The sequence below is a fragment of the Procambarus clarkii genome, chromosome 1, assembly GCF_040958095.1.
Source record: "Procambarus clarkii isolate CNS0578487 chromosome 1, FALCON_Pclarkii_2.0, whole genome shotgun sequence".
NCBI classification, from domain to species: domain Eukaryota; kingdom Metazoa; phylum Arthropoda; class Malacostraca; order Decapoda; family Cambaridae; genus Procambarus; species Procambarus clarkii.
The window spans coordinates 49,255,142-49,267,941 of record NC_091150.1 but is presented as its reverse complement, the minus strand read 5'-3'; the positions used below and the strand labels follow the sequence as shown (position 1 = coordinate 49,267,941).

The 12,800-nt window shown below is 39.2% G+C and overlaps 1 protein-coding gene across 1 annotated transcript; it reads right to left on the bottom strand.

Annotated features, from left to right (window-relative positions):
- Window positions 1-17: 17 nt before the first annotated feature.
- On the bottom strand, window positions 18-12,161 carry LOC138363327 (probable serine/threonine-protein kinase clkA). The gene is made up of 5 exons (XM_069322351.1): window positions 12,148-12,161; window positions 11,460-12,112; window positions 11,096-11,235; window positions 9,805-10,860; window positions 18-209 (listed from the first exon to the last, which is right to left on the bottom strand). Exons 1-5 carry the CDS (start codon window positions 12,159-12,161, stop codon window positions 72-74), a joined length of 2,001 nt encoding a protein of 666 aa, XP_069178452.1. The 3' UTR covers window positions 18-71.
- Window positions 12,162-12,800: the final 639 nt, after the last annotated feature.

The window sequence follows — 12,800 nt, the reverse complement described above, 5'->3', positions numbered from 1 at the left end:
ATGGAGTGGAGGTCGTAGTAGTTGTAGATGCAGATGAGGTCGTAGTTGTTGTTGAAATAGTTGAAGTTGAACTAGTAGTTGGTGTAGTGGAGGTCGTAGTTGTTGATGTTGATGAGGTCGTAGTTGGTGTAGATGTTGATGAGGTCGTAGTTGTTGCAGATGTGGTGGCGGTCGTAGTTGTTGTAGAAGTCGTTGGTGTTGTTGAAACCCTGAAGGTAAAACAGATATGAACAAATTAACGTTACTCTAAAATGTAAAGAAAATGTTTTAAGTAATTACTATTAAATTATTGGATAATTGATATATCATTCATTACTGAAAATATGAATATTAATTTAAAGAATTTAATTATTTTTTGAGTAAGTGCAACACTTCGTCTAAATCTGTTTGGTAAGTAACTTCAGCGAATAATTGTTTCAAAAGTTTCAACAGTTAAAGGTAATAGTAAAAGGTAAAATATAAAGATACAAACTAAAGCAGATACAGAGTATTTAGAAAACTGCTAATAAATGTAACTTTAATGACGGTGAAAGAGAGGAGGTATCTGAGGAACCCGTATGAAGCGTCTGAGACTTTAAAGACTAATCTGACAGAATTCCAAGACAAAAAGATACTTTATGACTCAGCATGTAACATAGAAAACGAGTTCCATAACAGTGGGAACGACCAAACAGGTTGGACATGGTGTTCACCCAGACTGTTGTGGTTTCGAATATATGGTCCATATATAACACTGAAATAACATTTAATGCATTGAAGCATTAAATACTGGTTTTTCTATACCTAGATTAGATAAGATCTTTTGTTCCAGGGCAATATTAGAATATAGAAGCAATGGACATGTGAGATAAGAAAGTTCTTCTGAAACATAAAAGGGAAGAATGAATTCATAGACGTAACTGTGCATGTCATAAGGAAATTTGTTCTTCAGGCTATGAAGGAATATGAAATTATGCATATTCTAACCTAACAGGTGAATATAACTCCTACATAAGTCACTTCAGAATGAAGATGATCATAAATGATCAGATAATTACTCGGTAGGGAGAGACTGAGGGTTCAATAAAAGTAGGGGGGATACTTCCGTATTACGAATAAAAAGGCAACGGAAAGTGTTCAGAATTTAACCAGAGAAGCTTCTGGTTGGGTGTTTCGTTTAATCCCCATCAACTTGTGGAGAGTCATTAATTCCCCCACAATAGCTTACTGAAAATCCAGGAGGAAACCTTTATTGTGTGTTGTTGTTGTGTATGTATGAATGTATTGATATTTGTGTATTTACCTAGTTGTGCTTGCAGGGGTTGAGCTCTGCTCTTTCTGCCCGCCTCTCAACTGTCAATCAATCAACTGTTACTAACTACTAACTAATTCCTCCTCCCGCCCACTCAAACACACACCCAGGAAGCAGCTCCGTAACAACTGTCTAACTCCCAGTTACTTATTTGCTGCTAGGTGATAGGCGCATTAGGGTGACAGAAACTCTGACCATTTGTCTCTGCCTAGTCCGGGAGCCGAACCCGGACCACAGGATTACGTGTGCGGTACGCTGTCCAATCAGCTACCAGAACCCTCAGATGTGTCTAGATGTATGCATGTATGTACGTACATTTCTGTATGTGTATGTAGACATGTCGCCGTGATGAAGTGGTAAGACACTCGACTTTCGTTTCGCGAGCGCTTTGTCCTGGGTTCGTATCCTTGCCGGGGAGAATTTACTGGGCGCCAATCCTTAACTGTAGCGTCTGTTTACCCAACAATAAAATGGGTTCCTGGTTGTTAAACGACCTTGCGCGTTGTATTACGAGGAACATACGATAAAGGACTTGCCCGAATGGCTATGCATGCTAGTGGCTGTTCACGAATGTAAGAACTATTGTATAAACAAATAAATAAATAAATGTACGAGTGTATGTATAGTCATATATGAGTATAAGCATATATATGTGTATTTATATTTATGCGATTGTATGTTTATATACTCACCAAGGTTTGCTTGAATTTGGGAGAAGGGGGGAGGGGGGTTGAGCTATAGCTTTTTTGTCCCGCCTCTCAACTGTCAATCAACAGGTGTACTCACCTAATTGTACTCACCTAATTGTGCTTGCGGGGGTTGAGCTCTGGCTCTTTGGTCCCGCCTCTCAACCGTCAATCAACTGGTGTACAGATTCCTGAGCCTATTGGGCTCTATCATATCTACATTTGAAACTGTGAATGGAGTCAGCCTCCACCACATCACTTCCTAATGCATTCCATTTGCTAACTACTCTGACACTGAAAAAGTTCTTTCTAACGTCTCTGTGGCTCATTTGGGTACTCAGCTTCCACCTGTGTCCCCTTGTTCGCGTCCCACCAGTGTTGAAAAGTTCGTCCTTGTTTACCCGGTCGATTCCCCTGAGGATTTTGTAGGTTGTGATCATGTCCCCCCTTACTCTTCTGTCTTCCAGTGTCGTGAGGTGCATTTCCCGCAGCCTTTCCTCATAACTCATGCCTCTTAGTTCTGGGACTAGTCTAGTAGCATACCTTTGGACTTTTTCCAGCTTCGTCTTGTGCTTGACAAGGTACGGGCTCCATGCTGGGGCCGCATACTCCAGGATTGGTCTTACATATGTGGTGTACAAGATTCTGAATGATTCCTTACACAGGTTCCTGAACGCCGTTCTGATGTTAGCCAGCCTCGCATATGCCGCAGACGTTATTCTCTTTATGTGGGCTTCAGGAGACAGGTTTGGTGTGATATCAACTCCTAGATCTTTCTCTCTGTCTGTTTCATTAAGTACTTCATCTCCTATTCTGTATCCTGTGCCTGGCCTCCTGTTTCCACTGCCTAGTTTCATTACTTTGCATTTACTCGGGTTGAACTTCAACAGCCATTTGTTGGACCATTCACTCAGTCTATCCAGGTCATCTTGTAGCCTCCTACTATCATCCTCTGTTTCAATCCTCCTCATAATTTTTGCATCGTCGGCAAACATTGAGAGGAACGAATCTATACCCTCTGGGAGATCATTTACATATACCAGAAACAGTATAGGTCCGAGGACTGACCCCTGCGGGACTCCACTTGTGACGTCTCGCCAATCTGAGACTTCACCCCTCACACAGACTCGTTGTCTCCTGTTGCTTAGGTATTCCTCTATCCACCGGAGTACCTTCCCTCTCACTCCAGCCTGCATCTCCAACTTTCGCACTAGCCTCTTGTGTGGCACTGTATCAAAGGCTTTCTGACAATCCAAAAATATGCAGTCTGCCCACCCTTCTCTTTCTTGCCTTATTTTTGTTGCCTGGTCGTAGAATTCAAGTAACCCTGTGAGGCAGGACCTGCCATCCCTGAACCCATGTTGATGCTGTGTTACAAAGTTCCTTCGCTCCAGATGCTCCACTAGTTTTTTTCGCACAATCTTCTCCATCAGCTTGCATGGTATGCAGGTTAGGGACACTGGCCTGTAGTTCAGTGCCTCCTGTCTATCCCCTTTCTTGTATATCGGGACTACGTTAGCTGCTTTCCAAATATCTGGCAGTTCCCCTGTTGCCAGTGATTTGTTATACACTATGGAGAGTGGTAGGCTCAGTTCTCTTGCTCCTTCCTTTAGAACCCAAGGGGAGATTCCATCTGGGCCTATAGCCTTCGTCACGTCCAACTCTAGTAAACACTTCCTTACTTCCCCACTGGTAATCTCAAACTCTTCCAGTGGTTCCTGGTTAGCTATTCCCTCACTTACCTCTGGAATTTGGAATTGTATGATTGGTGTGTGATTGTATATGTGTTTATTTGTGTATATGTATGTATGCAGGGTTACGTTCGTGTGTTTTTACGTCTGTGTGTGTGTTTACATGTTTACGTGTGAGTGTGGGTAATTACTGGTTTACATATACTCACCTAGTGGTGCTTGTGGGGGTTGAGCTTCAGCTCTTTGGTCCCGTCTGTCAACCGTCAATCAACTGGTGTACCTGTTCTTGAGCCGATTGGGGAGAATAATATGTACATTTGAAAATGTATATGGAGCCTACCTCCACCCCACCTCTTTAAAGTGCATGCTATTTGTTAACTACTTTGATAATGAAACAGTGTTTCCTGAGTTTCCTTGTGTGTTCCTTTGATCGCGTTCCACCTAGGCTAAATATTATGTCTTCATTTGCCCCTGTGAATTGCTGCGCGGATTTTGTAGGTGGAGACCATATCTTCCGAAACTCTTTTGTCTTCCTGGGACGTGAGGTTTAATTCCTGTAGCCTTTCCTCGTATCTCACAGTTCTTAGCTCTGGAACTATTCTAGTAGCATAACTTCGAATGTGTTCTAACTTTGTCTAGTGTTCAGCAAGCTCTAGGCTGGATCCGTATACTCCGGGCTAATAAATGTAGTTCAGACAAGGTTGCGCTGACAAATGTAGACCTGACAAGGTTCTGAATAGTTCCATTCATAAGTTTCTTTTGCTGGCTAACCTAGCATAGGCCTCTGATGAAATCCTTTTCATATGATCTTCTGGGGACAGTTTCGATGTGATATTCCATAGATTTTTCCCTCTACCAGATTGTTGAAGGATTTCTTCTCCCATATTGTACCTTGTCTATGTCTAGTCCTCCCTTCACCTGTTTTCATTACTTTTCACTATCTTGAGTTAAACTCTAGTAGACATTTACTAGGCCATTCTTCTCAGTTTGTCCAGGAGGTCTTATTGTCTCTATATCTTCCTCTTTCTTTATCACTTTTTTTATTTAGTTTTTGCAAGGATATTCCTCATCAGCAAATATTTCAATTGTATACTATCTATAAAATCGTTTATATATAATAAATATAGCATGGGTCGGGGTACAGAATCCTGTTGGACCCCTGATATTGACATCTCGCCACTCTGAGGTTTCTTCCCCTCACAGTAACTCACTGTTTACTGCTTCTTAGGTACACCCTTATCCACTGGAGCACCTTACCTGTTATTCCTGCCTGTTTCTACAACTTTTGCTCCAGACTCTTATGGTACACTGTGTTAAAATGTTTCTGAGAGCCTGTGTGTGTGTGTGTGTGTGTGTGTGTGCGTGTGTGTGTGTGTGTGTGATGGGCGTGCAGCGGTTGAGCTGGAAGCCTAACCATCACCAGGGATCGATCCCTTGTCCACAAGACAATGAATGCCGGGCGCTGTCCACTCTTTGCCGTTGACTGCCCCCCCCATATATATATATATATATATATATATATATATATATATATATATATATATATATATATATATATATATATATATATATATATATATATATATATATATATAATTCTAACACGAATTTTCTCAATCTTTCGTACATTATGCTTCACTGTTGGAGGTAAATCAAAAATCACTTCTCCAAAATTCATTTTTATTTCTAGTCTGACGCGACACGGGCGCGTTTCGTAAAACTTATTACATACCTACTTAAAACTTACCTGCCAAAGATCATTGGGGAATATAAACCTGGATATGCGTATGGAAATGTCAAGACGCACAAGCCTGGAAACCCACTTCGGCCAATCATTAGCCAGATACCCACACCCACGTACAGATTGGCAAAGCGACTCAACGGCCTGCTGACTCCTTATGTTCCTTGCGCCTTCAGCCTGAAGTCTCCAAAGGAATTTGTGGACTTACTGCGGGGCGCACGGGCCACAGGGATAAGAGCCTCGTTGGACGTAGAATCGCTGTTTACCAACGTACCTGTGGACGAGACAATCGGAATGATAGCCGACAGAGTGTATCGTGATCCAGCCTGTACTCCTCTTGACATGCCAGAAAGTATTCTGAGGAAACTACTCCAAGCTTGTACTAAAGAGGCACCCTTCTTGAGCCCGGATGGGCATATGTATAAGCAAGTAGATGGGGTCGCTATGGGTTCTCCCCTAGGTGTCCTGTTTGCAAACTTCTACATGGGTACCATCGAGCAAAAAGTCTTAGTCGACATGAACTTGAAACCGGCCATATACTGCAGGTATGTTGACGACATTTTTACACAGGTACCTGATGTCAGACATCTGCAGGAGCTGAAGGAGGCATTTGAGCAGAGTTCCGTGCTGCGTTTCACTTACGAGACGGAAAAGGATGGGAAGCTGCCTTTTCTAGATGTAACAGTCATGGAAAAGGGCGGAGGTTTCCACACTGCAGTCTACACAAAGGAAACAAACATAGGAATGTGCCTAAATGCCAACAGTGACTGCCCTGACAGGTACAAGAGGAGTGTTGTTAACGCATACGTCGACCGTGCTCTCAGCCACAGCTCAGAATGGAAGCAAGTCGACGAAGAACTCTGTAGGGTAAGGCAGGTTCTAGTCAATAACGGCTTCTCCAATGGTTTCATCGAAGACATCATAAGAAGGAAAGTGAAAAGCCATGCAACCTCCGAAGAGACAACTAACACAACACCTATTCCCCCTATTAGACTGTTTTACAGGAACTTCTTTTCCACAGCTCATAAAACAGAGGAAAGGGTCCTGAAAGATATTGTTAATAGAAACGTTATCCCTACAGACAAAAATCAGAGGATACAACTGACGATTTACTATAAAACCAGAAAAACGGCCAGCCTACTCATGAGAAACTCTCCAGACACGAAACAGAACGCTTTAAAAGAGACTAACGTCGTCTATGCCTTCAAATGCCCACTTGGGGACTGTAAGCTCCAAAAAACCCAGTATATAGGCAAGACAACAACATCTCTTTCTAGGCGTTTAACGATGCATAAACAACAGGGCTCCATTAAGGAACATATAATCTCTTCCCATAACCAAACCATCGCCAGAGAAATCCTAGTAAACAACACAGAAATCATCGATAGATACAGCGATAGCAGGCGGCTTGACGTTTGCGAGGCACTACACATCAAGAAGTCAACACCAGCAATCAACAGCCAATTATTGCACAACTATATTCTACCCACCTCAAGACTCCGCTCCAATATAGAAGCATCAAGAAATATGGACCAATAGGCTTTCTACAAACACTTCTATTCAATATCCATTGTTTCGTGTTCTGTCTTGTGTTGATACTTTTAATACCCTATTAATATCCTCTAATGCCACATCATCCTTCCCACCTCACTCAAATGTAATGCCACATCACCCTTCCCACCTCACTCAAATGTAGATATAAAATCAGGGAAATGCAAGTTCTAATCAGTTGTGTATTTGTGAAGTCTTTGAAAATGTAATAAGTTTTACGAAACGCGCCCGTGTCGCGTCAGACTAGAAATAAAAATGAATTTTGGAGAAGTGATTTTTGATTTACCTCCAACAGTGAAGCATAATGTACGAAAGATTGAGAAAATTCGTGTTAGAATTATTAATCTTACTTTTTCGGTCATATTTAATAAAATATGTCTACAGGAAAGACTGCTACCAAAATATATATATATATATATATATATATATATATATATATATATATATATATATATATATATATATATATATATATATATATATATATATATATATATAATGTGTGTGTGTGTGTGTGTTTTCATTTGTATGAGTTTATTTTTTAAGTTAACTTTCACTTTGTGTACAACGAGAATCGGGGTACACATTTCGGATTATTTCGTTTCTACGATATTACTCTAGTATTGCTCAAAAGAACTACTACTGAATGAATCTGACCAGATAATATAATTAATATAGGATTAAATGAGAAATGTAAATATATGGTCTCCAATTATTTCTTTTTGTCATCTAGTGTCAGTAACGATGATGCAACATATTCTATAAAACGACAACACTAATTTATTTACATTTTCCATAAATTATAAATGATATTAGCTGTCAATAAGCCAACTATTTTTTATTTTTAAGCATTTATAGCAAAATCTAATTCGTATTGTTTGTAAAAGGAATAAATATCAAGTGAGTTCAGTCGCAGATTGAGATAATGAGCCGTTATACAGTATTTGATATTCGTAACAGAGTAATAGTTAAGAATTAGGGGCCGAGGACTTAACAAAACAAATAGCCGAGTGATTTGTAAATAATATAGTGGCAAGTTAAGAAACAACTTGAAGATCTCGATGACAAAAACAATACGACTGTCAATATTTTAACAATGGTAATTTAAAGAACTGAAAAGACAGGCAGGAATTCCGAAGAGTTTAAACTGCGTAAGAGAATACCTGTTTAGAAAAATATATTCACAGTATGGAGAATAATCATAGGAGAGCATTAAGAATTGGGTTAGTATAATGATCAGATCTGAAATCTATTTTATTCTTAATGTAGGTGAATGACTTCAAAGATCATGAGAAATCTTGCAAGTTAAGGATATAAAATTATATAAATCTAATAACACTGATGCAAAGTACAAGAGTTATAGAATTTCTTCGGATGACAAAGAGACAGCTGAGATCGTGCAAGATGAAGTAATGGTTTACGTCAGGTAACACATGTTAAGTGATAAAAGGAGTCACAAAGCAGAAGGACATCTGTCATGTGTGCAACGTTAGCGAATATGTGAGTAGTATTGAAGAAACTAGAAATATAAGCTCACAAAACGTTATAACCAATGTAATAGAGACCCTGTTTTTGGAATAAGTATTCCTGGTTGAAGACCCAATTTCATGAAATACGTATGTGAAAGTAAATTAAAACAGATTACCTAGAGGCGTTTGCTAAGCTTTGCCCTGGATACTTGTGGTACATACAAACGAATGAATCGAGATCTATAAAATTTATTTAAGCCAGAACAAGTGTGCTGCTAGGTGCGTCAGTCAGTAGTATGCATATGTGCAGTGGTGTTCAGGAACGTAAAACAATAATTATATATATATATATATATATATATATATATATATATATATATATATATATATATATATATATATATATATATATATATATATATATATATATATTTATATATATATATGTCGTACCTAGTAGCCAGAACGCACTTCTCAGCCTACTATGCAAGGCCCGATTTGCCTAATAAGCCAAGTTTTCATGAATTATTCTTTTTCGGCAACCTAACCTACCTAACCTAACCTAACCTAACTTTTTATTCTACCTAACCTAACCTAACCAATAAAGATAGGTTAGGTTAGATTAGGTAGGGTTGGTTAGGTTCGGTCATATATCTACGTTAATTTTAACTCCAATAAAAAAAAATTGACCTCATACATAATGAAATGGGTAGCTTTATTATTTCATAAGAAAAAAATTAGAGAAAATATATTAATTCAGGAAAACTTGGCTTATTAGGCAAATCAGGCCTTGCATAGTAGGCTGATAAGTGCGTTCTGGCTATTAGGTACGACATATATATATATATATATATATATATATATATATATATATATATATATATATATATATATATATATATATATATATATATATATTTATATATATATATATATATATATATATATATATATATATATATATATATATATATATATATATATATATATATATATTTATATATATATATATATATATATATATATATATATATATATATATATATATATATATATATATATATATATATATATATATATATATATATTTTGCACACACACACACACACACACACACACACACACACACACACACACACACACACACACACACACACACACACACACACACACACACACACACACACACACACACGCACACACACACACACACACACACAAATTACTTGTATATTCTAAAATCAACTGAGGCTATATTCATCAACAGAAACATCACCACCACCATCATTTTGTTAATCTATTCGAACCATTCATCGTACAAAAGGAGAATGCCTTTATACTTCATATCGAATAGCTGCGTGAGTCATGTATTTACGTTGTTGTGGAACTTGTTGATGTAGAAGATGTAGTTGTTGTTGTTGATGTACTTGTAGTTGTTGTTGTTGATGTACTTGTAGTTGTTGAAGTAGTGGAGGTCGTAGTCGTTGCAGATGTAGTGGAGGTCGTAGTTGTAGAAGTAGTGGATGTCGTAGTTGTTGCAGTTGTAGTGGAAGTTGTAGTTGTAGCCGTACCGGAGGTCGTTGTTGTTGTAATAGTTGAAGTTGTACTCGTAACTGTTGATGTAGTGGATGTCGTAGTTGTCGTAGATGTAGTGGAGGTCGTAGTTGTTGCAGGCGAAGTGGAGGTCGTAGTTGTGGTAGAAATAGTTAATGTTGTACTCGTAGTTGTTGGAGATGGAGTGGAGGTTGTAGTTGTTGTAAATGTAGTTGAGGTCGTAGTAGTTGTAGATGAGGTCGTAGTTGTTGATGCAGTGGAGGTGGTCGTTGTTGTAGATGTTGTTGAGGTCGTAGTTGTTGTTGATGTAGTGGAGGTCGTAGTTATTGTAGATGTAGTCGAGGTCGTAGTTGGTGTAGATGCAGTCGAGGTCGTAATTGTTGTAGACGTAGTGGAGGTCATCGTTGTTGTAGATGTAGTGGCGGTGGTAGTTGTTGTTGATGTAGTGGAGGTCGTAGTTGTAGTTGTAGTCGAGGTCGAGGTTGTTGATGTAGCAGAGGTAGTAGTTGTTGTAGTTAATGTAGTTGTTGTAGTTGATGTAGTTGTTGTAGAAAGAGTCGAGATCGTAGTTGTTGAAGATGTAGTGAATGTCGTAGTTACTGTAGATGTAGTGGAGCTCGTAGATGGGGTAGATGTAGTGGAGGTCGTAGTTGTGGAAGAAATAGTTGATGTTGTACTCGTAGTGGTTGAAGATGGAGTGGAGGTTGTAGTTGTTGTAGATGTAGTGTAGGTCGTAGTAGTTGTAGATGCAGATGAGGTCGTAGTTGTTATTGAAATAGTTGATGTTGTACTCGTTGTTGTTGTGGATGTAGTGGATGTCGTAGTTGTTGTAGATGGAGTGGAGGTCGTAGTTGTTGTAGAAACAGTTGAAGTTGAACTAGTAGTTGGTGTAGTGGAGGTCGTAGTTGTTGATGTAGATGAGGTCGTAGTTGTTATAGATGTAGATGAGGTCGTAGTTGTTGTAGATGTAGATGAGGTCGTAGTTGTTGTAGAAATAGTTGAAGTTGAACTAGTAGTTGTTGTAGTGGAGGTCGTAGTTGTTGATGTAGATGAGGTCGAAGTTGTAGATGTAGATGAGGTGGTAGTTGTTGTAGAAATAGTTGATGTTGTACTCGAAGTTGTTGTGGATGTAGTGGAGGTCGTGGTTGTTGCAGATGTAGTGGAAATCGTAGTTGTGTCAGATGTAGTGGAGGTCGTAGTTGTTGAAGATATAGTGGAGGTCGTAGTTGTTGTGGATGTAGTGGAGGTTGTACTTGTTGTAGATGTAGTGAAAGTCGTAGTTGTTGTTGATGTAGTGGAGGTCGGAGTTGTTGCAGATGTAGTGGAGGTCGTAATTGTAGAAGTAGTGGAGGTCGTAGTAATTATAGAAATAGTTGAAGTTGAAGTCGTCGTTGTTGTAGATGTAGTAGAGGTCGTAGTTGTTGTAGATTTAGTAGAGGTCGTAGTTGATGTTGAAGTTAATGTCGTAGTTGTGGCAGATGTAGTGGAGGTCGTAGTTGTAGAAGTAGTGGATGTCGTAGTTGTTGTAGCTGTACTGGAGGTCGCTGTTGTTGTAGTAGTTGAAGTTGTGCTCGTAATTGTTGATGTAGTTGATGTCGTAGTTGTCGTAGATGTAGTGGAGGTCGTAGTTGTTGCAGGTGAAGTGGAGGTCGACGTTGTAGATGTAGATGAGGTGGTAGTTGTTGTAGAAATAGTTGATGTTGTACTCGTAGTTGTTGAAGATTGAGTGGAAGTTGTAGTTGTTGTAAATGTAGTTGAGGTCGTAGTAGATGTAGATGTAGATGAGGTCGTAGTTGTTGATGCAGTGGAGGTGGTGGTTGTTGTAGATGTTGTTGAGGTCGTAGTTGTTGTTGATGTAGTGGAGGTCGTAATTATTGTAGATGTAGTCGAGGTCGTAGTAGATGTAGATGCAGTCGAGGTCGTAATTGTTGTAGACGTAGTGGAGGTCATCGTTGTTGTAGATGTAGTTGAGGTGGTAGTTGTTGTTGATGTAGTGACAGTCGTAGTTGTAGATGTAGTCGAGGTCGAGGTTGTTGTTGTAGCAGAGGTAGTAGTTGTTGTAGTTGATGTAGTTGTTGTAGAAAGAGTCGAGATCATAGTTGTTGAAGATGTAGTGAATGTCGTAGTTGCTGTAGATGTAGTGGAGCTCGTAGATGGGGTAGACGTAGTGGAGGTCATAGTTGTGGAAGAAATAGTTGATGTTGTACTCGTAGTGGTTGAAGATGGAGTGGAGGTTGTAGTTGTTGTAGATGTAGTGTAGGTCGTAGTAGTTGTAGATGCAGATGAGGTTGTAGTTGTTGTTGAAATAGTTGATGTTGTACTCGTAGTTGTTGTGGATGTAGTGGATGTCGTAGTTGTTGTAGATGGAGTGGAGGTGGTAGTTGTTGTAGAAATAGTTGAAGTTGAACTAGTAGTTGGTGTAGTGGAGGTCGTAGTTGTTGATGTAGATGAGGTCGTAGTTGTTGTAGATGTAGATGAGGTCGTAGTTGTTGCAGATGTAGTGGATGTCGTAGTTGTTGTAGATGGAGTGGAGGTCGTAGTTGTTGTAGAAATAGTTGAAGTTGAACTACTAGTTGGTGTAGTGGAGGTCGTAGTTGTTGATGTAGATGAGGTCGTAGTTGTTGTAGATGTAGATGAGGTCGTAGTTGTTGCAGATGTAGTGGATGTCGAAGTTGTTGCAGATGTAGTGGATGTCGTAGTTGTTGTAGATGGAGTGGAGGTCGTAGTTGTTGTAGAAATAGTTGAAGTTGAACTAGTAGTTGGTGTAGTGGAGGTCGTAGTTGTTGATGGAGATGAGGTCGTAGTTGTTGTAGATGT